Here is a 26115-nt window from a genome sequence, read left to right as displayed (position 1 = left end):
TCTAATTGTTGTTACTGTTGTTTTATTGATTTTACTATCCTATGTTGTTGACATCAATCTGCCAAAGGGACTAAAGATGGAAATTAGCCATTGGCTATAATCTTGCATATTTACATGTACATGTTCATTAATATGTATTGTCCCTGCTTTAAATAAATAAACTCAAACTCAGTCGAGATGAAAAGTATCTGTGGAAGAACGTCGATCTGAATAACAGCTGAAAACGTCTGATAAAAAAAGAAATATAGAGGAAAGATTTAGATTTAGCAGAAAAAAGTCTTAGCAGGACTCAAAATATTTGTGGAAGGACCTGGAGCTCAGTGAAAGCGAAAGAAAATCTGAAAGAAAAGGGAAAAGAAGTGCTGAACTTTCAGCAGGGATGGAAGTACAATAGTTAAATAAGGAGTAAGAACGTTGTCCTTAAATGTCAAAAGTTAAAAGAATTTAAAAGTTCTATATGAGTTGAAAAATGTTTTTTACCTTATGTATGCAAACTGTCGAAAGTCTGAAACAGGATAAGTGTGATTATCAAGATAAAGAAGACAAAAAGGAAAATGTATTAGTGTTATAAACAATAAACATAATGAAAACTTTCTGTGCCAAGAAATCAAAAATATTTGTTAAAACCTTTGATTTTATGTGAATAAATAAAATAGCCAATAAAAAGCGGTCTAAAGATAATAAAATATAATTCAATGATGCTAAACTTTTTTCATATAGTACTATTCTAAGAAAATGTTATAAAGTGGGGGGGCAGCAGAGTGCTTCAACACATCCAGTCAGCCGGAAATTCGAAATAAGGTCAAGAAGAACTGACAGGGAGGAGAAGAAGAAGAATAAGCCTGTTAAACCTCGTGAAGCGGGAATTGAGAGTTCTCCAGCATGGACTGGTAAAATACGACATTTTACAAAGCTTAGAGTTTAATCAGCTTCTGCACCTCTGTATGTTTAGTTCCGCAGTTCTGTTTCTTAGCTTGTCGTTTAGCCTGTTTGCCTGCGTTAGATGACGCTACTGTGATAGCTGAAGCTAACGATGCTAACGCTGCCGTTCAGAATCAGCGCTGATGCTAACCGGCTAAGTTCTGTTGACATATTTTGGTACAGTCGCTTGTAACGACATTTACAGTTAAAGAAAGGGAGTTAACGACAAAAAAAGTAAATGTATAATAAAAACAACTGTTCATTTAGAAAAAGTAGGGACATAATTTCCTATTTTACATTTGACAGTTTAATTCTCATAAGAAGAATAACAAGAACTTAAAGTGTAAGTACTCCTCAAAGCCTGTTGTGTTCCTCAGTTTAAAAAAAACTGAGGAATAAAATAAAATTAGTTATTTCTCTGCCCATGCACGATTAAATTCTGCTGGTAGTTTTACATAATATTGCTATCAAACACCTCCCCCTCAGCTTTGCCTTGGCAGAGGAATAATCATCATGATAACAGTAAACCCATGGCCATGAATTATATTGAGAGACACTATGGAGGCTTCTGAGAGGAATACCTGAGTTGGTAAGGTCAGGCAGAGGAAACAGTTGATGAAAAGCGCTTTTTTTAATTAGGCCTCAGATTGTACCTCAGATTTTTATGAAAAATTATGTGTTGTGTAGCGTTAAAGCAACATCTTTCCTTGTGTGTCACATTGTCTCCCAGGGGTCAGAACGAGCTGCCGTCTCCGGTGGTTCGAGATGAAGAGGTGACAGTTGCTGCCCGCAGGAGGAAGAAGGTGGCCTGTATCCTCCAGCTAGAAGGCTGTCTGGCTGTCTGTCTGTCTGTGTGTGTGTGTGTGTGTATTTTCCTGTGTGAGGTGTGATTCTGGTGTTCAAAGGTGTGTAACCTCTGAAAGGCTTAAAAAAGCAGACCGTATAAAAGCTCAGGAATAATTTTGGTCGCAGAGGATAACTGGCAAAATTAATTTAACTTGGTGTTTACATGTGTTGGTGTGAGATTTGGATTTATTATTCTATTTCCTTTGGGTTTCATTGTATAGGGAAACTGCTTGATTATTGTTATGTATTGACAATATTTGGAGACTGTCACTGTTGTAGCTTTCCTGACTCTTTGTCTCAGTCCCGTCACCCGGCAGTGGCAGCCCCATTGTTTCCACAGTAACGCCAGCCCGCTCCCTGCCGAGGAACACTCCTGCTTCGCTCTTCAGGCAGGCCGGTAGGAAATTCACACCGATTTCAAACTGATAATTGCTTATCAAAGACTTCTTTGTTTGGCTCATGTCTTTGTTTCTCAGTAACTCCCAGGGTTCCAGATGTTTCCTCCATTTTGGCACCTGGAGGTCGAACGCCTCGATACATGCACACACCCAGAAACACACTCAGCAGTATGGTGAGAGACGGATACGGTCACTTACTCGAGATGTCCTTCATTAACCTGAATTTTCTATTGTAAAAAGAATAAAAATGATGATTTGTGTTTAGAATTTGGACGACAGCGACTGGACCAACAGCTTGTACACCTCTCCTGTATTGGGGATGGAAAACACGAGCTTCTTTAAAGATGACGTCGCAAACCTCAGCTCAGCACTGCTAAAGGAGGACGACCCAGGAGAGGCAGGTGAGTTAAACAAACGCACCCGAGCCCGCTGTCTGACTCTGCATTGCTCCTCTCAAGACTGAACTCTTGTCTTTTCAGCGGCTGCCAGTCTTTTCCCAGAGTTCCTCTCCTCCCTTCATAAACACTCTTCCTCTGCGGTGTTTGAGCTGCTGGAGGATTATCAGACACTTTGCCAGGACAAGGTAGGTCTGCAAGAGTTAAGGTGTTTGGTTTCATGTACAGAAATGAGAGGGAAGTCGATCCTCTCGTTTTAATTTTCTGAAGGAACAGGAATATTTCCCCAAAATGTAGATGTATTTAAAAAAGTACAAAGCTGAAGGAAGCCTAGCTTAACTTGGCTTAACACTGGAAGCTGAGAAAATAATTGGCCCAGCTTTGTGTGCAGATTTGAAAAAATATATCTAAGTGAACAGTCCACTAATTCCCTGTCACCATATTTAAGGTGGACGTACTGCAGTCTGTGGTGCTGAGAGCGGGTCAGAACAGTAAAACCGCAGGAGTCCGCTGGCTGCTGCTGCAGGAGAACTGCACCTGGAGGCTCATCGCCTCACTCTACAGGTACCTGTCTGACTGATGGAGCCCCTGTCTGGTTGTCCGCTCCTCTCTGATTTCTCTGCTCTGTTTCTGCAGGGATCGGGTCCAGCTGGCACTGGAAGATGACATCATGACAGACGTGGTTGTGAGTGACCGTTGAGATCTTAATTCCAAATAGGATTTGATAAAAAAAAAAAAAACCTGGTACTACCTATTGGGTCCTGGAATGATCCAACGCACAAAAGAAAATCTGTGGAAGCTGTTAGTTTTTGAAGTTAGTTTTTTTTCTTCTGTTTGAGCAGGTTCCCAGTGAGAGTGAGAAGGTAGTGGTGGAGCAGCTTTTCCAGAGGGATGCTGTCATACGACAGAGTCAGGTAACACTCATGGGCACACGGAATCAATGAAGAAAAGATTGAATTAAAAAAACTAAGCACAATTAAAAGAGTTATACCTCTCGTGCTCCGCTGAGTCTAATATCAACCACTTTGGAGAAATAAATCCTGTTATGGTACTTGATGTCACCTGGTTCTGTTGACTCTGGCTTTACTTCCTGCACTCATGAACTTCTAACAAATCACTTTTTGAGCCCAAAAACCTGTTGGCATTTCAGTTGTGGGACCACTGTCCCTGGCGTAATGCCCTAAAACCAACCCACAAAATACTCATTGAAAATTGAAAATAACCGCACTATTAATGCAAAAGATATTCATTGAGGATGCACTTGGAATACGAAGCTGTGGCTGACATGAAACGCCTATCACAAATTTGAACTTTGTGATTAAATGTTTTGAACTTCAGACTCACAGTTTCATTTAAAATACTTTACTGTTTAAGCGACACTAGAGAAGTTGGTAAACCTTAAAACTACACGGACTACACTGTTTTCAAGCAGATAAACCTTTGACATCAGACCAGAGTAACTCCGTAAGGCTCAAGTATCTTTGCCAGGTCAAAAATCCACAAGCCCCACTTAAGCCCCAGAAGTGACAGTGGAGACTATTTTGGTCCCGACTGCTGTTGCTCACTGTTGCTGTTGCCCGATCGTCTAAACATGGCTACTGAGAGCCTTAATTGTGATGCTGTAAAACCCTGAGTTAGGCCTAAAGATGCCTGGATACCCACTTGCTTCACAGCACAGGACTTTGTCAGGAGACTTCCTGACGGGTCAGTATTTGTGCACAGCTTGTTTTTGTTGTTCATGATGTCCTCACTGTGTTGCAGCTGGTTGTTGATTGGCTGGAGAGCATTGCCAAGGATCAGATTGGGGATTTCTCTGATAATATAGAATACTATGCCAAAAATGTGTGCTGGTGAGTTTCCATCCGTTTCTTTTTTGTTTGGTGTAAAATCTACAGCTGCGTGTACTTACATCAACAGTGATGTGTTTTTGTGTGTGATTTAGGGAGAACACTCTGCATGCGCTGAAGATGAGGAGGAAGAGTGGTGCTGCCTTCACTGTTCCTCTTGTCACAGAGCTGGTGAGGCCTGTTGCCACGGAAACCAACACCTTTTTCTCCCTATGTGTTGCCAAATACATGAGGTAATGTTTGTGATTTTAGGACCCAGATGCTCCTCTCCGGCAGCAACGCCCGCTGGCTGACCTCGACAGAGAGGACGACGCCCGACTGCTGAAGAACCTGTTCACTCTGATCCGAGCAGGAATGACTGATGAGGTAGACGAATGGCGATTGATAAATCAGAAATTACTGCAATTCGTAGTGATGCACAAGTGCCTTGAAATGAATGTTGAGCTGCTCGTGAAACATGTAGGATTGAACAATGTAGGTGTGAGTTACAAAAACTTTATCTTTAATGGTGAATCATTGAAATTTGAAATTGCTTTTCAACACAAACTGAAAGGAGTTTTTTTTTTCTGCAAAAATTCTTCTTATAGGGCCTGAAAACACAAGATCAGCACTTAAAATAAGAAGTATTCTGAACCTTCAGGGCTAAGAATATAGTACAAAGGGACTTTTGTTGGTCTTGGGATGTTACACAAGTACAAATAGCAATGAAACATGTAGGCAGAGCTGTTGAATTTTAATCAGGGCCTGTGGGTGTGACCTATCAAGTATGTACAATTTCGAAACTTCTGAAGCTTGTGCAAAATTTCAAGAGCTTTCAAGCTTTCACTTTTTGCTAAAATTGATAATAAGAAACACTTGAGTATCAGTGGAGCATCCATCTTTGCTCAGGCCCTAAAAAGGCAACTTGTAAACTGTAAATAAATGACTGATGATTAAACGGTGAAAAGAAAGTTTTTGCTTTGCTCAGTAATAATGGGAGCCTTCCATGATGGACGGAAGCCTACACTGTGACAGGCCTCACAGAACCTGTAACAGAACCTGTAATTTCTGCCTGAATCCATTGCTTTGTGTGTTTGTGAAGGCGCAGAGGCTGTGTAAACGCTGTGGTCAGGCCTGGAGAGCAGCAACTCTGGAAGGCTGGAAACTCTACCATGACCCCAATATGACATCAGGTAACATCAGGAGTTATTAATGAGTTTCTTATCGTATTCTCAGCATGCGCTCATCCCACAATAAAATTAAAAAAAAAAAAAACCTCCAGCAGTTGAATTTTCTCTTTGCATTTGGTCCAAATGTTTGATGAGCACTGGTGAAATATGCAGTTTTAAGTTTTATTGAACTGTTGAACTCACCTGCAATAGTCTGTAATTTTTTACAGAAATGCACTGTAATGGTGCTAAGAACATGTAAATGCTCAACAAATGGGTCCATTTCAACAAAGTGCACTTAGTGCTACTAACAGCCTATTAAAAGTATACCCCACCATCCGTCTACTTGACTCTTTATCTTCTCACTGCAGGAAGCTTAGAGCTGCAGCCCATTGAAGGAAACCCACAGAGAGGAATCTGGAAGGCCTGCTGCTGGAGGATGGCTGAAGAGGTACCACACACACACACACACACACACACACACACACACACACACACACACACACCCACACACACACACACACACACACACACACACACACATAAGAAAGCTGCGTGTGTCCAGAAAATCTGAAACCTGGAAAACAAAATAACATAAACTGTAAACTGCTGTTTGTGTTTAGGAGCAGTTAAACAGATATGAGAGAGCGATCTACGCCAGCTTGAGCGGGAATCTCAAACCGGTAATTTCATTACTTTGCATTTCTTATATGTTTGTATTTTACTGAAACAGGGCAATGAGTTGGAAAGTTTTCAGCTTTTTTTAGAGCGTACAACCCCTAAATTGTTGGAGATTGCCTCCAGTCATGTGCAGTGACAGTTTGTGTGTTTCTGTGTGTGCGTCAGCTCCTGGCAGTGTGTGACTCATGGGAGGACTGCGTGTGGGCGTACTTCAGAGTGATGGTCGACTCTCTGGTTGAAAAAGATCTCATGTCGTCGGGTATGGCCCACCAGGAAGTGGAGACACTGCCACGGGAGTACCTGGAGGCCAAGTATGGAACACATGATCAGGCAGAATCTCCTGAACAAAAATAGCAATTTTGAGTTGATTTTCAGATGAAACTCTGCAATAATTTGGCGTCTCATTGACGGCGAGTGAAAAACATACTTTGTATTTTTCTGATTCCCTCCTCAGTTGGACAATGGAAAGAGTCTTTGAGGAACTTCAAGCGTCAGAGTCAAAGGTGAAGCTCGTGTTAACTGATTGTAACAGAGAATATTCACTTCTCGTGACTTTACTCATTATTAACCTGTGTGTGTGTGTGTGTGTGTGTGTGTGTGTGTGTGTGTGTGTGTGTGTGTGTGTGTGTGTGTGTGTGTGTGTGTGTGTGTGTGTGTGTGTGTGTGTGTGTGTGTACATGCAGAGGGTCCTGGATGAGACCAGAGAACATTATCACATCATCCAGAAGTTCATCATTCTGGGAGACCTGGACGGTAAGACCCTGCTGTTGGACACAAATCAAAAGACTACTGTTGATCCTAAAACTCAATCTGTGTTCGTCTCCATCAGGTCTGTTGGAGGAGTTTTCTGATTGGCTGACTGCCTCTAAGCCCCTCCCATCCCACCTGCTGCGTTTCATGAGTCACCTTGTGCTGTTTTTCCGCTCTCTGGGTTTGGGATTGAAGGTAGAGTTGACTCAATTTAGGTTTGAAGCAGTTTTCCTTGTTCAGAAGAGGGAGCTCGACTGAGTTGTGAGTTCTGTTTTTAAAAGTTTATGGTTCTTGTTTGTGTTGGCCAAATATTTGTTCTTCTGTCTTTAAGGAGGAGGTGTGCGTGGACGTGCTGAAAGCGTACGTCTCCCTTCTGATTCGGGACCAGCAGACAGACCTTGTGGCAAGCTACGTCGGCCAACTTCCCGCCGAGCTCGCCACCTCTCAGTACACGGCTTTCTTGGAGACTATCGACCAGCCGGAGCTCCGCCCTCAGTGCCTGCAGCTCGCCACTGATGCCGGTGAGATGGGGCATTGCAGACTGAGGCCTGTAAGATGATAAATGTTGCTGCTAAGAGGATGTAGAGTGCTTGTTTTTGTTTTGTGTAGGTCTGGATGTTTCTGCTATAACTAAGCTGGTGGTGGAGACAGTAAGAGACAGAGATGACACAGAGTTCACACACCACAGCCAGACGCTGGAGACGAGAACTACAAAGGTTAACAGCGTTAATTTTTTATCTCCCTCAAAGTCAATGTTAAGATGTGTAACATTAAGGTGACTAAGATTTAAGGATCAGTGACACTGACATGCTTTTATCTTTTTATTGACTAAAACCTATTGAAAGCACATTTAAAATCTAAATCGGATGTTAAAACTAGCTGTCAACACACACTCAATGTTTTTTTAGTACTGATGGAGTTCCTATGATGCTGTATTCTGATAGGAGGACCAAAGGAAGATCGATATTATCGATTGGCTGCTGTTTGAACCTTCCCATCGAGCTGAGGCCCTTAAGCAGTCCAACGCCATCATGAGAAAGTTCCTGGGTAATTTTTTCTTTTTTTTCTTTTTGTTTTAGTTTAAAATTCATAGGCAAGGCAATTATTTATTATTATTAATTATTTATAGCACACAATTCGTACACAAGGTAATTCAAAGTGACACACACACATAGGTGTGTGTGTGTCACTTATAAGATGATTTGATAGAAGAAGTTAGACAGAACTAATTGAGGGTTCATCCCTACTAATTGTTCACCTTTATTTTTGTTGCTATTCAGTTACTGAAATGGAGATTTCTTTCTTTTTCCAGCCCTGCAGAAACACGATGCAGCCAAGGCGGTGTTCTCTAAAGTTCCAGAGGATTCAATGAGAGAGATATACTGCCAGTGGACGGGCGTCAGTCAGACCACCCCTCTACCTGCCGAGGACGCGAACGCCATAAGAGAGCACCTGTGCATCAGAGCCTACCTGGTCTGATACTCCTCTCTTTGTATAAATGATGTCATTGCTGTTGTGTTTTTAAACTTTCAGAGTTGAAACAGTGCTCCATTTTGTAAAATAATGCATGGTGTGTACTGCCAGTGTGTGTAACTTCTAATAGAGATTTTGTTCAGTCTGTCTGTCTGGGATTAATAAGATATACTAACATTAATGTGTCTCTTAATGGTCCCACAGGAAGCTCATGAGGCGTTCACTGACTGGTTAAGCCACAGTAGTTCTGCGCCCCAGAAGCCAGCTCCTGCCCCTGAGGCCAAATTCACAGAGAGGGTTGCCAATGAGATGAGAGAGAAGGAGTACCAGGTACACACCAACAATGTTGTTAAATTAAATATTTAGGACTGTGTTCAGTTGCCAGTGGTAGAAGGAGGACTCGGATCCTTAACTAAAAGGTAACCTGTGGATGCCACGCTTATCAACTGGAAATGAGTGAAGTGTTCCCTTTGGGTCGGGGATGGCTCTTTTCCTTAAGTGGAGGAGTTTAAATATGTTGGAATCTTGTTCACGAGTAATTACAAGTGGAACGAGAGATGGACAGATGGACTGGATTGGGGCCTCGTCATTAGTAAAGAGGGCGCAGCTCTGGTCTGTTGTTGTGCTGCTGAGCTGAAAGGCAAAGCTTTAGATTTACAGGTCCATCTTCATTCCAACCCTCACTTAAAGCAGATCTAAGCGGGCATCTGGTTAGGATGCCTCCTGGTTCTTTTTTAGTTTTTTGGGGGTATAGCCACCTGGGAGGAGAGCCCAGGACAGACCCAGAACATTTTGGTGGGATTATCTGTCCCTTTTGGTCTGGGAACACCTGACCAAGGAGGAGCTGATGAGTGTCTGGGTTTCCCTCCTGGACCTGTGGCCTCTGGAAGGATTGCTGATTAGGGGATCGGAATTAGTTGAGCCAGGCCTTGCTGCAAACTTTATCAAAACATAAAGTTTTTAGTCTAATCTTAAGAGTAGAGATGGTGTCTGTCTAAGGAACCCAAAGTGAGAGCTGGTTCCACAGGAGAGGGCCCTAATTGCTGAAGGCTCTGCCTTCATTTTCCTCCTGGAAACTGGGTATAAATAGATAAAATAAAGGGGAACTGACTAAAAACAGCTTACCTGGTGAATAAGCCAAAGAGGTTTTGTTGCTTCTTGGTTCGTCTCCCTGCTGGATGAAGCGTAATGCATCTGGAAATTTCTTGTTGTAACAAGAAGAAAAGTTTGCAAAGGCACAGGTGCATCATCCAGCTTTAGGTGGGGATTTATAAGTCTTGTTGGTGTCCGTTTGTATAGCTTTCTGTGCACACGCCTGCAACATATGCCCAGGGCACCTCAGGGCAATGACACGGTGCATAGTTTGAATTCTGATTTCTGTGGTTGTTCTTTTTTCAGAGTTAAACAACGCGTGCATTTATAAGAGCTGCTCATGTCAGCTGATACAGATGACCTCCCAGCAGCAATTCTATCTGCTGTCATTTCACTTATATCAACACTTTGTTTCACTTCAGCACAAAGACTTTCCTTGTACACGATGAGTTTCCATTTATCACCAGCAGATTCAAAGGATAAGGTTTTTACACTTATATTTAGTCCCACCTAAACAACTTTATATTGCGTGTATATCCATGTAAATATATTGGTCTGACACAAATGGTACAAAATGGGACCAACACACCCAGATAATGTAGTCCAGGGTCAAATCACTTCTGCACACTTCTTCTTCTTCGTTACAGGGCATTTTGATGTTAATGTGTGCTCATATATGGGTTTTGTTCTGTCAGGGTGACTTGTTTTGAATATTCTCTGGCACAGTCCACAGCGCAGTGGCATCAGACATACTGGAACAAAGACTGGTCCACTTAAATTGCCAAGTTGAGCACATTACTGTGATGAGTCTGGTTTGTTACTGTAAAGTCCACAGGTTCCTTTTAGGTAACTACCAATCCAGCGGTGTTCAAGCTTTGATGTGTTTTTGTTTACACACGAGTCAAATGTCATTTTGTGTTTTGTGTGTCAGGCCGCCTTGACTGCCTGGTCGAGCCGTCTGGACCTTCAAACTGAAGATGTAAAGGAAAGAATCTACAACGTTCTGCTGTTCGTAGACGGAGGGTGGATGGTCGACAACAGACAGGTTACTGAAGCAAGCATTCGTTTGACCTTTTAGATGTTTCAAATGGAAAGACTTTAGTCTTGTTCTTATTTTTGGGTCAGTTAGCTTAGCATAAATACTGGAAATGGGCAACTTTCTAGCCTGTCTCTGTCCAAATAAAACGATATACGTTTGTTTTATTAAAGCTTTCATGAAAGATTTTTATCAGAAAAACTGGAGGTGTTAGCAAATGTATTATTTATTAGTAGAGTAGAGTGTACTTTATTGTCCCCAGGGGGAAATTTGTCTTGGGCTTCCAACAATCACTGCATAACATACAGCACTCACACACTCAGCATATAACATAAACAGGTAAAACAATCATAAAGTCAGCAGTTAAAAGATGTTTAAAAGTGTAGTGGATAAAAGTGGTGTGAGGACTCTAAAACAAAAGAAACACACGACTCGGTTGACCTTCATGAGTGATTGACTGAGCGTTTCTTATCTGAGAAGTCAATAAATTGCTGATTTTGTAATTGCAGGAGTCGGAACCAGATACTGAGCGCAGCCACCAGATGGCCGCGTTGCGCTCTCTCTGTCTGCCTCGCCTCAGCTTCTTGCTGCTCAGTGTGCTGCAGAGCTCCTCCAGACACCAGGAGGCGCTGCGACTCGCTGACATTATCTCATCTGACCAGCACCGCCTCTACCAGGTAGCCAAAACCCTTTTAAAAGTTATGGCTTTTTGGTGTTAGTTTGCTCCTATGTTGGCAGTCTGCGCACAGGTAATATAAAATATGATGATGGGGGGACTTAAGTTCCATGTTAAAAAGTTTAGGCCGTAAAGATGCATGAAAAGGTGGTAACAGGTGTCCTAAACACCCCATTCAGTCATTAAGGGACCGTTTTGCTCACGTTTTTTTGTTTCCTTTTTGATGATCTGGTTTTGTTTTCATCAGATTGCGTTTCGTTCTTTCATTTTTTGCTTGTTTGTTGCAGGTCTTCTCTAAAGTGGAGAAGAGGAGGTTTCTTCAGAAGCTGCGGGAGTCGTCACTCGCTCTGTTGGACCGAGGACTCGACCCGCTGGGCTATGAGTTGCAGTCATGATCTCACACAGATGTACGCATAGAACAGTGTTTGAATCACTGCTGTTTTTTCAGAATGTATTTGTTTGGGTAGTTTTTTTGTTTTTTTTTGCCAAATAAAAGCTTGTGTGTCTTGTAGTGGTGTGTTTCATTTAAAGAAGTTCCTACTGTTGAACTGCTGCAAGTTTTACAATTTGGCCAAATGTTGGGTTTTATAACTCAAAACTACTTAAGCTATCACTTGCTAGCATGAGTCATTGAGTCCAGTATGAGTCAGTTAGCCTCCCCTCAAACAAAGGTTACAGATTTCACTGAATAAACTGTATTTTTTTAAAAGTCTCTGGCCTTGCCATCTCAAACTAAACGCTTTGTATCCTTCCAACTGAACAACTATTGCATCAACGGTTAAAACCGGACCCTCTCAGAGGGGTCTGCCTCTCACTTTGAAAACATCTGGAAAGTTTTAATAGAAAAATGTGGGAGGAATAAGCAAAGGCCTTACTTCTTGTTAATACTAGGGAATATTTGGGTTTGTGAAACTTAATTTTAATGTTTCAAGAAATACTCTAAAAGTTAGATTTTAAATAGTTTCTAACTGACAAAATTGTGGAGCAAATATATTTAAGCGTGACATTCTTTTATTTGAAATAAACTGTTGTAATATTTCTGAAAAAGGTGTCTTAAGTTGTAAGATTCCAGAAAGTTAATTTAAAATGATATAACTATGTTTTGAGAAGACTGAAAATGAGGGAAATTCTAACATTAAGGAAAAATTAGAAGAGAATACAACGGCATAACAACTTAGTTTTAATAACTAAGTAGCCAATAGTGGACACTTCTGAATATATCATCCCAGTTAATTTTTAAATAAAGCGAAACAATTCCTGGTGAATACTAACTTCTACTGCTTGAAGTTACTTAAGCGGAGAAGAAATGTCGGTTTCCGGCCAGCAGGAGCGCCAATAGTGCGGCAACGGCCTGGAAAGTATAGACAACAGAGCGAACACTAGTAGCTAAACTGTGTCCTGAACTAGAGGATAAACGTCGTTGTGGGGATATTACTGACTTTATACTTAATGATAAGGTGAGTAAGATATGGTTAGAATTACTTATACCAGAGATGAACGGTTTAAATGTAGCAGAAACACAAATTGGCAGCGTGGTAGCAGTAGCAGGCCGCAAAGCCTCGAGGTTTGCTGTCTGTCGTGGCCTGACTCGATGAGTAACGACACATGCTGTTTTGTTGTTAGATGCTCTTTAATATGTTTTATAAATCTGATAAATCACGATGATATGATCTTTTAGGCGACATTGTGAATTATACGTTTAATTTGGGCTGATTCTGTAATTATTTTTTGTAAGTTTGAAATGTTTTCGCTGTGTTTTTAGCTTCTTGGCTAAGATTAAAAAAAAGCTATCAATAACAAGGCCAACGTTCCATCATAGCCGTTGGACACCAGCATAAAGTTACCCTCTAATAGTTCTTAAGGAAAATAACTAATAAAAAATTGGCAGCCTCGTTAAATTAGACTTTAGTGGAAGCAGGAATAATGACCGACTGCAACGTAATATAAATTCTTAAAATCCGTTTTGTTAGTTGTTGGAAGTGAAGTATCTGCTCATTGTTTTCCTCCTGGGTGTGTGTGAAGGCGCAGTAAAGTTACTCAGGTTTGTTTAAGGAATTGAGCTTCGCGCTTCAGTTCTGTTTAAGCAGTTGAAACCAACTGTGGTGGGCAGCGGGACAAGTCTGGTCATATACTCCACCTGTGAGTGTTGTCACGCAGCTGACGCACGCCGCGTGTCAGCTGTTTTGGAACATGTCATTATTTCTGTACAGTCTCACAGACTGCTGCCCGGACATATTCACTCAGAAGGGCTGGCACTGAGTCGAACCGTCGTCGAAAGTACTGAGCAGTGTGGGCTAAATGTGGGCTGAAGCTGCTCACTTCCTTTGAAGTTAAAACGAACAAGTTTATTCGTCTACAGAAAAGTGTTGGAAAGTCATTTATCAAATCAAATTGATTTATATAGCACATTTCATGTACAAACAAGTGCTTTACATAAAATAAAAGCATTGCAGCAGGGAGTGTAAGAAGCATTAAAAATACATAAATGAATATAAAGAGAAACAAATAAAATCATTTTATCATCATTTACTACAAACAATAAACACTGAGGCAGTTCAACTAGAAAAAAGTATTGGGAAGCATACAAAAAATGGATGGAATGAGCTTTTAAAATGAGTTTTAAGGAGCTATTTCTTGATCAATTATTTTATCTCAATTTGCCTGAACTCATCCTTTAAAACCAAAGCATTGGTTGCTTGGTGTGGGCGCACACGTTGCATCCACATTTTCAAGACATTGATAAATATCAAGTTGGTAATTTTCCTGTTTCTGCAGAATGTGGTGAAAAAGTTGTAGTGGAAAGTTTGAAGCTTTCCAGAAATTTCTGAGGTTTCAGAAGGCTGATCTAAACAAAGCCTTTGGTCTGTGTGGGTAAATGTGATTGAAATTTGCAAAGTGTTTCAAGTTTTATATCGGTGAAACTAGGTAGAAACAAGAGGTGGTGGTGTTTTTATCTTCTTTCACCATTTTATGTTGTTTTATAAACACAAGTCCCTTATAAGTGCCTGATTTGACAGCTCTACATTTACGACAATCAGTTTTTAGAGTAAGTGATTAAGAGTTATCTTATCTTATTTTGTTTTTATTTTATTTTATAGAAACGAGGCATTTTTATTAAATTAAACACGCTCTTAAAGTTGCTAGGTTCCCTTTTTTGAGACTGTCCACTGCAGATTTAAGGTGGTTGATTAATCTTAAGGTATGCAGCTTCTGACATTCAGATGCAAAGCCAGTGGTTGCAGAAGGATGTGCAAACGATGTGAAACATTGATGCTTATTTAAAGTTGCCTTTAGTTTCACCCAGCTTTTTTTTTTAATGGTGAAGGGAAATGACGGTAATAATTAGGTCTGTCAGCTCAAATAATTAATATTAAAGTATTGTGTAGTTGATGTCGCCTGACTGTCATGTCACGTGACCCCACACCTCATTGTCAGAATATTCTCTTCACTGTCAATCACCAAGTTTCTCTGCCTCTCACATGTCCAGATTTAGTCATTTGATTTGATGTGGAAATATTATCCAGCAGAACTAAACTTCATTTCTGATAATCATGTGAAAAGACCGAGAGAGAAGAGAGGGAAGCCTTTTTACCATATAATGCCCAAGTTTCAGTAATAGTTCTGTGAATGAAAAACAATGTAATAAGTGTACGACATAGAATGTAGTTTGATTTACTGCCAGGGTTATTTAATGATCGATTAGATCCGCTTCTCAGTTTCCTGAAAGCCAGAGGACAATCTCAGATCAGGTCAGTGTCACATCTGTAATTTTAGCTGTTACCACCGGTTACCACACGCCTGGTTGGCATGGTTATTTAATTTGGGCAGAGATGAGTCACTCTGAACTAGTCCCGGCATGTCTGCACAGAGCGTAAGATTAAATCAGCTGTTAGAGTGAGCTTAAACATCAACATACAACAGAGTTTTGCTGCTGACTCAGCCCCGAGTTTGTTGGCCCTGATAGGCCCCAGTCAGACCAGCCCTCGCAGACTGATCTAGTCCTGACATGTCTGAGCAGAAGTATAAGAGGCTGCAGTTCTGCTTTGCTCCACTCTGACTGCACTTTATCTGCTTCTACTTGCACAGGATGGGCTGCTGAGATCATTTTCTTTGTAAATACAGGTATGAATTTTAATTCTTAATCTCCCAATAAACAAATACAGGGTGACTGCATGCATGTTAGACATTTACATTAAATGAATTAGTATTTAACAACAGATGTAGAAAGATTTGTCTGTGCTGTGTGATAATTGAGTTCTTTTGTTTTTATTGTTTAGTCATTTAATGAAAAAAACTTTTGTTTGTTCCATCTGCTGTTTTTCTACCAGTTGATTGAATATCTGCAGGCTTTGGAGTGAGATGTTTTTACATATTCTTCATGGCCAAAAATAAAGAACATTAACATTTCTTTATTTATTTGAACATTGAATGCTCTTAATAATTTTAGCTGATTGATCATGGCCATAACAATTTGCCTAATCCCTAATTTAAATGAACAATTTTTAAGTAAAAGAAATTGAGAAAATGCATTTATAAGTTGAATTTTCTATTCTTTTCTCATCTCATGGAAAAGTACAGTAATTATATTTCAGTTGTTCTTTTTAGTCTAGTTGTTCAGCCCTGAAAAAAATCTGTTTGGGTAACATCTTGTTAAACCATCTCTTAACGAATGTTTCTGCACTGATGAATCGGCTTCCCTTCAGTGAAGAATGCAAGAATGAGTGAAAACAATGCTTCAAAGCTTTTCCAGACCAAACGTACTTTTTCAAATTGGGAAAACAAAGGCCAACCAAAAAGATAAATATACATATTTTTATTAAATTATTTTAACTCATTAACTTGCATATGTGGCAGTATACTGTGCTGAAATAAGGTCATTAACATGGATGTTTGGTTATTTATAGAACCTGTTTCTATTCAGAATGACATAATAATAGAAATTATATTTTTTTTGTGCAAAAAGGGGCAATTCTTCTAGTATTAACTTATAAAATATTAAATTGTAAAGTTGGTGTAACTAGTGACTAAAATGATTAAAAGTGATAGATACTTAAATTTATTTGTACCAAAAAAAGACCAAACAATTAATTTTATTTTTAATTTTATGCATTTCTGCTTCATTATGTAAATTAGGGGGCGGTCTTTCAGACTGTGTCACAGGACAGGAGTGGAGAATCAAATCAAATTTGTATAGCACATTTCATGTACAAAACAATTCTAAGTTTCAAGAGAAGGCTAACAGCGTTAGCGGCTAGTTTAACTTTCAGTCAGAACCGTGGCCTAAATGCATTTCGTCATGCAGCCTACATTTTTGTTTAAACTTTAGAAACAGCTGCTATATTTTAAGCTGACCAATCAGTGACTAAAGGAACACAAACCGTTTTGGTCTGTTGAGTTAACAAGCCATCTGTGGCGTAGCTTCGGTATCAGAGGTACCGTTTTTGTTACTTTCATGTTCAGGCACCACTTTCTGAAACTTGATCTGTGCAGCCTAATAATCAACCAATAGATGACAAGCCAAGCCAATGACACACTATGAAAGCCCGCCCCCTAATTTGCATAATGAGGCAGAAATGCATACAGGAATACAAAAATGAAGACAGGGAAATGTAAAAAGAAAGAATGAAATTTAATTGGCCTGAGGAAATAAGTAGGGGGAGAAAATGCAAAGAAGAGATAAGTAAATATATCTGTAAATAACAAGCTTAAATGAAAGGAGTTTAAATTAAATTCAAATAGATTTCTTTCTATTCAGTTATTTTAGCATAGATTATTTTTCCATTTAATTTTAGTAGGATTTATAATCTGACTTATTTAGTTATTTCTTTATTTTTTTATAGTTTTTATAGAAGGGAAAATTAATTCAAAATGACCACATTTCTTTTCATTTGCTACACAACATGTCTGATTATTTAACCGGTGATGTTCAGGTGCAAAACTGGAATGCATTGACTTTTTACTCTGATCAAAGGATTTATAGTGTGAGACTTTTCAGTCCCGTCTCTCCTCACAATCTAATTCAAAGCTCAGAGTGAGCAGTGTTGAAATGGTCTCAGCCAATCAGAACCATCATCTGTGGCTTAACTGATGATCAATGAGAGGGATTCAGCCTGGCGCATGATTGCAGTTTACTGTGATGCAGTAACTCAGGTCTGTATTGATTTTTGTACTCGTTTGTATAATCTGGTGTGTGTTTGTGTGCAGGAACACTTAGCTTCACCATGTCAGCTGACGCTGAGCTCGACGCCGACACAACAAATGAAAACAAACTGGTGAGAGCAGCTGTTTTTTTTTTTTTAAACTATCATCTCTGTACCAAATGTTTACTGTGTTGCTCAACGTTTTCCTGTTTGTGTGTTCAGGTCAGACCAAAGGTAGAGTTCTGTTCTTTGCTGCAACATGCCGGGGCCACTAAAGATGTTTTCACCATGAAGGAGGTACACAATAATTAGTCTGAGCTATTCCAAATGTCAGGAGGTCAAACCACAATTGGAAAGCTTGTTTATGAAGAAACACTCCCACACACAGTTTTTAATAACATTTATTCAGCTTTTTGGTTTGATTTTGAGCTTTTAAAGAGTTCAATTTAAAAGGAAAAAAAATGTTTGATAAGACGTCGCCTGCCTTCGACGTGTGATTGAAAGCTTTTATTAGTGCGGACACGACTGCCTCTGTACACTGAAAGTATCTGCTTGTACAGGAGGCTCTTTTTCACCTTGAGTTTACTTAAAATTGGGGTGAAAGTTTGTTTTTTCACACAATTTCTTGCTGAAGTTTTCTTTCAGCTCATTCTCAGGGTTTGCAGCAAGCTGATACTTCTCCCTGACTGCACTTTTCAGCCTAAATAAGTCTTTTTGATCTCAACTCTGACAGCTGTTTATCATCCTTCACTGCTCAAGTTCTGGAAATCAAGCAGAGGAAGTGTGCTCTACTTCATCCTTGGCAGCAAAATATGTTCATGTTTTTCCACAGCACTGGTGGTGCGGCAGCCCTTCACTGTGTTTTGATAAAAAGAATCATTATTCTCTGACTTGTAGAAAGCTGTAACTTGGATCTAACCTTTTCATGGCCAATGAATAAAGTATCTGCAGACCCCCCCCTCACACACTTTTCCATTCTCATTAATAATAGTTGGCGTAACTGTCAGTGATGATTTATATTGCAGTGGTTGGACACTGCTGTAACATTGTAAATATACATAAGCATTTTCTCCATCGGCTGAATCAAGAATTTTAGTTTTAAAATAGATTCAGACACCAAGAAACACAATCAAACCTTGATGTGAGATTATCTTATAAATCGGTGTTCAGTTTGCTTGTAGTTCTTCAATGCGATATGATGTGAGAAGCTGATTGGCTGTTTGTGCTGTGTGTTCTGCAGGTAATGTTCTACCTGGGTCAGTACATCATGCAGAAGCAGCTGTACGACCAGAAGCAGCAGCACATCGTCCACTGCGCCCAGGACGCTCTGGGACGGGTGCTGGGAGTCGACAGCTTCTCTGTGAAAGAACCACGGTGAGTGAGAGGAGGACGCAGGGCTGTTTGGAGCATTCACTGTTTGTTTGTTTGGTTCTACGCTGATGAGATCAACAGTTTCTGTAACCTCTGAGGTAACTAAAACATGTTCATGTTTCAGAGTTTTGTTTCCAATGATCACCAAGAACCTCGTGGCTGTAAAGAACCAAGGTAGGACGTCCCTCTGTTAAGGCTGAGGCTGACCACTCAGACTGGTGCTTCCACAAACTTCCTTGCTTTGTTGTGTCACCTATCATCTGCAGTTTTCAAACGGTTTCTTTCTTTTTAAGATTCAACGACAAACTTGAGTGAAGCACAAGACAGCCAGACAGACCGAGGGACAGAGGTGAGACACACATTCAGCCTGATAACACAGCAGCGATGATGCAATACACAACACAAACTGTATTAATGCAAACACTTCCTGTAAAGGTTTTAGATCAAATTTATTTTCAGACATTTAAAGAAGAGGCAACATGCAGATTAAATTTAGGAGCTAAATCTACTTTTAACTCTCACTTTAAGACCTGAGAACTTGTTTGAATTCAGAACAGACTTGATTCGACTTTCCAATCAAATTGTCTTTTAGGTGGCAGATACAGAAAGTCACTCTTCATCGCCAGACAGGAGGAGGCGGCGGAGGCGGAGGAGAAGATGGAGCTGCAGGAGCAGCGACCCAGGTGAGTCTCTCCGCTGAGCACCGTCACCTCATCACAGCTCACGACCAACCGGAGACTTTAACTCCACCCATCTGATCTCTGCAGGACCCTCCCACAGCGTGGAGGAGGATGAAGATGTGGAAGAGTCCGGTGAGGAAGAGGAAGGAGGAGGCAGGAAGAGGAGGAGGTCTGACAGCTACTCCCTGACCTTTGATGACAGCCTGTCCTGGTGTGTGATTGGTGGATTGGGAAGTGTACGGGACAGGCATAGCAGCCAGTCGTCGGACTCGCACAGCACCGTGAGTGTCTCTCTCTCTCTCTCACACACACACAAACACAAACACACACTTTTAGGCTTCTAGTGTCGTCAGACTGGTTTATAACATGAACCGTGTGTGTTTAGTCCGAAAGGTCAGAGGTCACAGTTGCAGCTTCTGACTCTGACGGCGACAACTTCAGTGTTGAATTTGAGGTGGAGTCCATCCATTCTGACGATTATAATGAAGATGATGCTTCTCTGTCTGCAGACGACCAGGTAAACACCTTTGAGTCTACATGAATGAACCGAAAGACCAAAATCAACAATAAACTGGTGAAAGAACGAGTGCTGTGGTACAGTTAATTTAAGTTATGTGATAAGTTCTTTCCCTATAGCTGCAATTCAGCCAAAAACACCTGGTACTTTTTTAAGAAAATGGAAAAAAACTATTCAACTACCTGAAACTGCAGTTGTTTGTTAAAGTTTCAGGTAGAACTGACAACTTAGCCAGCTGACCCGCTGCTGGACGTCCATCTAAAGCCAAAACACCTTCCCCACATCACTTAACACACTCCTGTTTTTGAGTTGCTCCTAAAAAACAACAATAACTCATTTTTACCTCTACCCACTCCATGCAGGTACATCTTGGCTCCCTATTAGAAGCATGTCTGCTTTTATGGTGCTTTTAGTTGGCTTTCTTTGCTTTTAAGTAAAGCTGTCTTGTATCAGAAGTTGTTGTAAAACCAATAAGGAGAGGGTAATTGTTGAGTTTGATGAATAAACTTAGCTGTAAAAGCCACTATCCCATCATCACAGAAACACGTGATGGGCAGTAGGTGAAAAATCAAGTTGCATCCACACAGAATTTCAACAGTTTAGTGAAAAATGAGTAAAAATTCTCACACTTTTACAGTTTCAGGATAAACTACTGCTGGGAAAGGAGAACACATTGTTAATTTTGGTCTTTTGTTTGAATTTGGTTACTTTTATCATTAAATGTGCTTCTGGTTACCCAGTCAGACATTGAAATCTTCTCATTTTACTCATTAACTTGTGTGACCTGTGTCCAGGTGTACGAGGTGACCATCTTTGAGGCAGAAGATGACGACTCCTTCGATGAAGACACGGAGATCACAGAGGCTGTGAGTGTAAGAACACACCTGTGTAGAAAACACACCCACACATCAACGTCCAGGGCTAATGTGTGTTTTCCTCTCAGGACTACTGGCGGTGTGTCAAGTGTGACGAACTGAACCCCCCTCTACCCAGAAACTGTCAACGCTGTTGGACCTTGCGCCACGATTGGCTACCTGAGGTGTCCGGCGACTTGTCTGCATCCAGCCCCAAAGCCCTGCCCCCAAAGCCAACCAGCCAATCAGCTGCCAAAGAAGCTCCAGGTCGGTTTTAACTTTAGAAAGGAGGTACTTTTCAAGTGTTGCTCTGGCTTCCTTTTGTGTTCTTATCAGAGCTCCTGCAGATCCCAGAAGTTTTAGGTATAGAATAAGATGTGTGTATGGAATAAATCAGGCTTCACTCACCACCCCTTAAAGGTCAGCAGGAAACTGAAATCACAGCTGCCAAAGTGAAAAAGAAAGAAACGCAAAGCTCTCTTTCTTAAAAAATGAACTTGAACAGAAATTTAGTCTGATGAGAAAACAACTTCATGAGCTGGTAAACTTGATCAATCCAAGCTTTTAAGGTAAAAACAGTTCAGGTGTTGTCTGTCTTCCTGGTTGTGTAATCCAAAGTGCTTGGTTAGAAGACAACTGGACTTCTTTTTTTTAAGTTAAAGAACCTGAATGTAGAAAAAGATCTTTTAAGGACTTCTCTTTCTCAAGTTAAAGCTCTTTTTCCTCACTGTTTAAATCAGCCACACTTTGAACAGAAATATCCAAACTGTAGGGCCCTGGGATCACGGGTAGATCAGGCAAATCCAGACGTTTGAGAACCCAACCAATCAGAAATGTGCATAACTGTAAGGCCAACCTGGAGAATAAGACGTGGTGTTGTAAAGGTCTGCATGCATGAAAGCTGCATCTTTTCACCCGCCAGCATTCACACAGACGTGATTGTATCAACTCTGAATTTTGAACACATTGTGTAAGACTGAAAAAAGAAGAGCGCTCGTATCCTTTGTGTTTTCTTGGTCATTTTTTTTTTTGGTCAGTGATGTAATGATGGTTTTTTGATGTCTCCTGAAGGTTCTGACGTTGAAGACAATGAAGGAGTCGACGTTCCAGATGGAAAAAGAGCAAAAACTCCTCTCCACTCGCTTAGTCTGTCCGACTCCACTTGCTCTGCTCCCAACTCCCAGGATCTCCTCTCATCCTCCCAGCCCTCCTCCTCCTCCTCGCAGGAGAGGCTCTGGACACCAGACTCACAGCCCTCCTCTTCTTCTTACTCCTCCGACTCCCAGGAGCTTCTCCCATCTTCCCCAACTGCTCCTCCAGCCCCTCCTCCTCCTCAGTCACTCCCTGAGCTGGAGCGCAGCGTGTCGGCAGAGTGGCGGCTGCCGGACTCGTGCCTCGACCCCTGTCTCATCTGTCAGTCCCGCCCAAAGAACGGCTGCATCGTCCACGGACGAACTGGACACCTCATGTCCTGCTACGTGTGCGCCAGGAAGCTGAAGAAGAGGAACAAGCTGTGTCCGGTCTGCAGGCTGCCCATCCAGTCGGTCATCTTCACCTACATCAGCTGAGACCCCCCCCCCCCTCATCTGTCCTCACCTACCTCAGTTGAGTTGCCTGTAAGCAGTTAAATGTGTGCTGGTCTCCTGATCAGTTATTGTCTTTGGTCTTATTTATGAGACAGTCACAAGTTAAACTTTGGTGAGGCTCCATCTAATGGTTCAGTTTCACTTAAATATGTTTTTTATTCTAAATGTTCTTCAGTAGTTTGATCTGGTCGAGTCTGGAGTTCTCAGCTTCTGAATTTGGGTGTTCATATCTTCATATCATAACGCCCCTCAATCTTTCATTTTATTATTCATCTGAAAATGATGAGAACCGGGGAAGCTGTCCAAAAGAACTAAACGCCCCCCAAAAGTCTCTTTGGGAACTAGTCAACGGTGCTCTGCCTAAAACGTATGAAACAGCTAATCAGCTGTCAACATTTTCCTGATCAACTAACTGATTAAACACGCTACAGCGCTGGTTTTTAACAAACGTAACCCAATAAAAAGGAAATGTAGTATTTGTTTGCGGCACAAGTTGGGCCACACTTGGGTTTGGACACACACACACACACAGTACTTGTTTGAATAATTTCATCATTTTTGGACATTTTGGGAGGAGTTTTTGACTCGTTTTTCTGACTGTGCTCACATTTGTCATCTGAAACACTATCTGTCTTTACCCTTATCCTTCGGCACCTCAGCTGAGTGTTCAAGATGATCAGCAACACTTCATCTGCGTGTTGCGGGATGTGTTTTCTTCTGAAACTTTCGACTGTTCCTTTAAATCCAGCCTCAACATCTGGCTTTGCTTTATTTTACTGGTGTTTATTTACACGCTTCTTCATGGGAAGTTTCCTCAAAAGAAACCAAAATAAACTTTAAAAAAATTATTTATTGTCAATCAATTTGGCAAAGAATGTATTTTTATTTGTAAACTTGCTATGTTGCCTTAAATACCTCTATTTTTCACATTTGGCATCACTTTGTTTTCTTTCAAGGAAATTTCCTAGAAAGCTGTTTAGGAAAGAAAAGGTTATTGCCATGAAAATAAAGCATTTGACGACATCTTTATTATTTATTGCTTGTGTATTTAAGATGCTCAAGTTTATTTAAGACTTTTCTATGGGCTCTTTAAATAATAAGATTGATTCTATTTACATTTCTAATGTTTGCTTTTGGACTTATTGTGGAACTGAATAAACTTTGACTGTTTTCATCTGAGGCTTGTTGCTTGTTTGAACTGAAAATCTAAAGTTAAAGGATTACAATAAATTAATAATTTATTAATACATTTAATTTCTTAATTCAACGCTACAAAGGGAAGTAGTGGCCATGAAGTATGCAAGACAGATTTAAGCCAACTATCTTCATTTTAAGAATCAGATAATCATCTTCTCTGAGGGTGTTGAAGGAAAACTTCCCTCTTAAAACATGAACCTTCAGTCCAGGTGCTGCTGTTAAAGTGTAGTTCTTCATGTGAACACAGGGGGCAGTGTTTTTTCAGCCTGCTTCCTTCTTAAATCGAGAACGCAATCTTGTTCATATTTTTTTTGTGCCCGTGTTTGAAAGTTAATTAATTTAAGTACGTCACTCCCAAGTTATCTCCACCTCTGCTAAGTGGTGGAGATATCAACTTCAACTTCTAAGGAGATACTATTACTTTTTGAATGATGAACATTATTGTTACGCTTCAATTACTTTGCTAATTGAAGCGTTGTAGGTCTCCAAGTACAATTATTTAATGATGTTGATTTACAAAAAATGTTTAAAAGCAGTAATTAATGGTACACATGCATTACTACGAGTTTCTGTCATGGGGCGCACTGAATTTCTGTGGAAATTCACTGGTGAATGAATCTCAGTTGGTGGGAAATGTAGTGTATATAATTCATATTGCATGTAGACACACACTAACGTGTAAACTGATATTTTTAACTGAATTTGTAAGAAATATTTTTTACATTTCCCCTCCTCTTATCAGGGAGGGCGGTGCCCCAGCGCCCCCAATGGGCCGGCCGTAATTGGTAAGGAGGCTGATGGGGTGCGGATGGGAGGGGGTGCGGCTGCACGTCTATGTCCACATCCCAACGTTTCCATGTTTGATTGTAATGTGGAGTGTGGTCAGAGTGAGCAGCCACATCCAAGAAATATTCAGTCAGATGTGAGTTGTTGCAGATCAGCAGGAACAGCTGAGAACAGGATGAGAGGAAGAAGCTCTCAGCATCATTAAAGAACTTTCAGTAAATTTCCAAACTGATCTGCATCAAATGTGAAGTTTAGTTTCAGTCCTGCGCGTAAAACAGGTTCAGGTTTATTGTTGATTATTACATATATCCAATAAAGTTACAGTGATAATATTTAGCTCACAATGATGTTTCATTTGTTTATCTTTTTTCTCATTTCTTCATGTAGATGAATTTGGATGCACTTCTCGGCATAACACCAGCCGCCACTGGTAGGGAGGCTGATGGGGTGCGGCTAGTGGGATGACGTCGTCGACACGCGCCACGGCAGCACAGCTCAAAATCTGATAAATATCCTGCCATGTTGCACAAAACTAGCAGAAGCAAGCTTCGTGTGAAGTTAGCCGACTGTCACAGAGCACAGAGTGAATGAGCTGTGCTGCACGTCGATGACGTCATCCCAGTAGACGCGTGTGTAGAAAGCCCCCATAAGCCCCCGATAGCCCCGGATAACAACAACACGGCAGCTCTGAGCCAACAGTGCGATAGTACGTGTTCATTCATTCATTTGTCTTAAAGTATTGGTGAAATAAAGAGAGATAATGCCTTATTTAGAGGCTGTATTGTCTGTTCAGTCCTGTTATATGGATATACGCGGATCTCGAGTCATCTAAATATCTTCCGAAGGACGCCAACTTTAACCAAACTGTTATCGGTGAGTAGATGAACATATTTTAAGTCAGAAATAAGGTCCAGGTTTAAAATAACCAACAGTGAAATTTGTCTGTCTTACAACAATTTGCAACGCGGTCACATGGAGGCAAAATTAAACTCACCAGAAGACATTCCCTTTGTATAAACATCTTTTATTGGATATTTGGACTTCTTAGATCTGGATTTTCTGCCCACTTCTCCACTTCCTCAGAAGAGTCACTGACCTGGGCTTCAGTCCAGTTCTGGTTACTGGTAGTGCCGTTTCAGTCCATTTCAAAGTCTAAACTTGGTCCACCGAAACCATTTGTCTCCTACAGTCAGTTACAAGAATAAACAACGCCAATGTTGGATTTGAGATACAAACTCCTTTACAATGGAATAAACACATACTCTCTAACCTTTGTGATGTTGCTAGGAGCTTCAGAACCAGAAGAGAATTTTTATATAACATTGAAAAAAAATGTTTGCGTGTGCTTTAAACAATATTTTTCAGTTAACACTTTAGTTTCACATCATAAAAACACACAGATCTTCAAACAACAATTAACTTCCCCGTGCTGAACCTCTCTGTACCTTTACCTGAAAAACCACCTAATAAAAGAGAGAGTGTCCTTCTAATATTCACTGGTCTGCAGTCACGGCCGTGTGATTTCACCAGGTTCTTGTCGAACATATTCGGAATTCACAAAGACACACGAGGTTGACCAATTTATTTATCGGCTAAATCTCAATGTTGAGAACCTAGAGGCTCACCCAGTTTAAAAGTAATCAGATGGTCTAAAGTGAACAAAGTAGACGGCACCGTGTCACCAGAGGATGGTAGTAGGTAGTAGTTGTCCAAACCGGAAA

The 26115-nt window shown here is 40.7% G+C and overlaps 2 protein-coding genes across 2 annotated transcripts; both read left to right on the top strand.

Moving 5' to 3' along the window:
* Positions 1-801: 801 nt before the first annotated feature.
* On the top strand, positions 802-11774 carry nup107 (nucleoporin 107). Its single transcript, XM_075472224.1, has 27 exons — positions 802-890; positions 1652-1731; positions 2069-2164; positions 2244-2338; positions 2431-2566; positions 2645-2748; positions 3009-3124; positions 3197-3245; positions 3403-3474; positions 4322-4410; positions 4503-4578; positions 4660-4773; positions 5489-5579; positions 5927-6006; positions 6179-6238; positions 6402-6547; positions 6691-6739; positions 6920-6989; positions 7066-7181; positions 7318-7507; positions 7596-7702; positions 7931-8033; positions 8299-8459; positions 8664-8789; positions 10483-10596; positions 11097-11264; positions 11551-11774. Exons 1-27 carry the CDS (start codon positions 883-885, stop codon positions 11656-11658), a joined length of 2724 nt encoding a protein of 907 aa, XP_075328339.1. The 5' UTR covers positions 802-882; the 3' UTR covers positions 11659-11774.
* Positions 11775-12586: 812 nt separating this feature from the next.
* Positions 12587-23590, top strand: mdm2 (MDM2 proto-oncogene). The gene is made up of 13 exons (XM_075472222.1): positions 12587-12720; positions 15350-15385; positions 17468-17535; positions 17626-17700; positions 18644-18777; positions 18899-18948; positions 19068-19123; positions 19367-19457; positions 19542-19735; positions 19840-19971; positions 20766-20837; positions 20915-21092; positions 21897-23590. The coding sequence occupies exons 3-13, from the start codon at positions 17485-17487 to the stop codon at positions 22391-22393; spliced, it is 1530 nt and encodes a 509-aa protein (XP_075328337.1). The 5' UTR covers positions 12587-12720; positions 15350-15385; positions 17468-17484; the 3' UTR covers positions 22394-23590.
* Positions 23591-26115: the final 2525 nt, after the last annotated feature.

This window comes from Odontesthes bonariensis, chromosome 8 (assembly GCF_027942865.1).
Source record: "Odontesthes bonariensis isolate fOdoBon6 chromosome 8, fOdoBon6.hap1, whole genome shotgun sequence".
NCBI lineage: Eukaryota > Metazoa > Chordata > Actinopteri > Atheriniformes > Atherinopsidae > Odontesthes > Odontesthes bonariensis.
The sequence above is the reverse complement of the archived record's forward strand: the minus strand, read 5'-3'. Positions and strand labels throughout refer to the sequence as shown.

Bases quoted from the DNA above. Each gene is read 5' to 3' on its own strand.
- nup107 (XM_075472224.1), top strand. The intron at 4,774-5,488 runs GTAGACGAATGG...GTGTTTGTGAAG, and splicing joins GAGCAGGAATGACTGATGAG to GCGCAGAGGCTGTGTAAACG. The intron at 5,580-5,926 runs GTAACATCAGGA...TTCTCACTGCAG, and splicing joins TGACCCCAATATGACATCAG to GAAGCTTAGAGCTGCAGCCC.
- mdm2 (XM_075472222.1), top strand. From the start codon at position 17,485: ATGTCAGCTGACGCTGAGCTCGACGCCGACACAACAAATGAAAACAAA. The intron at 19,736-19,839 runs GTGAGTGTCTCT...GTGTGTGTTTAG, and splicing joins CGTCGGACTCGCACAGCACC to TCCGAAAGGTCAGAGGTCAC. The intron at 21,093-21,896 runs GTCGGTTTTAAC...TGTCTCCTGAAG, and splicing joins AGCTGCCAAAGAAGCTCCAG to GTTCTGACGTTGAAGACAAT.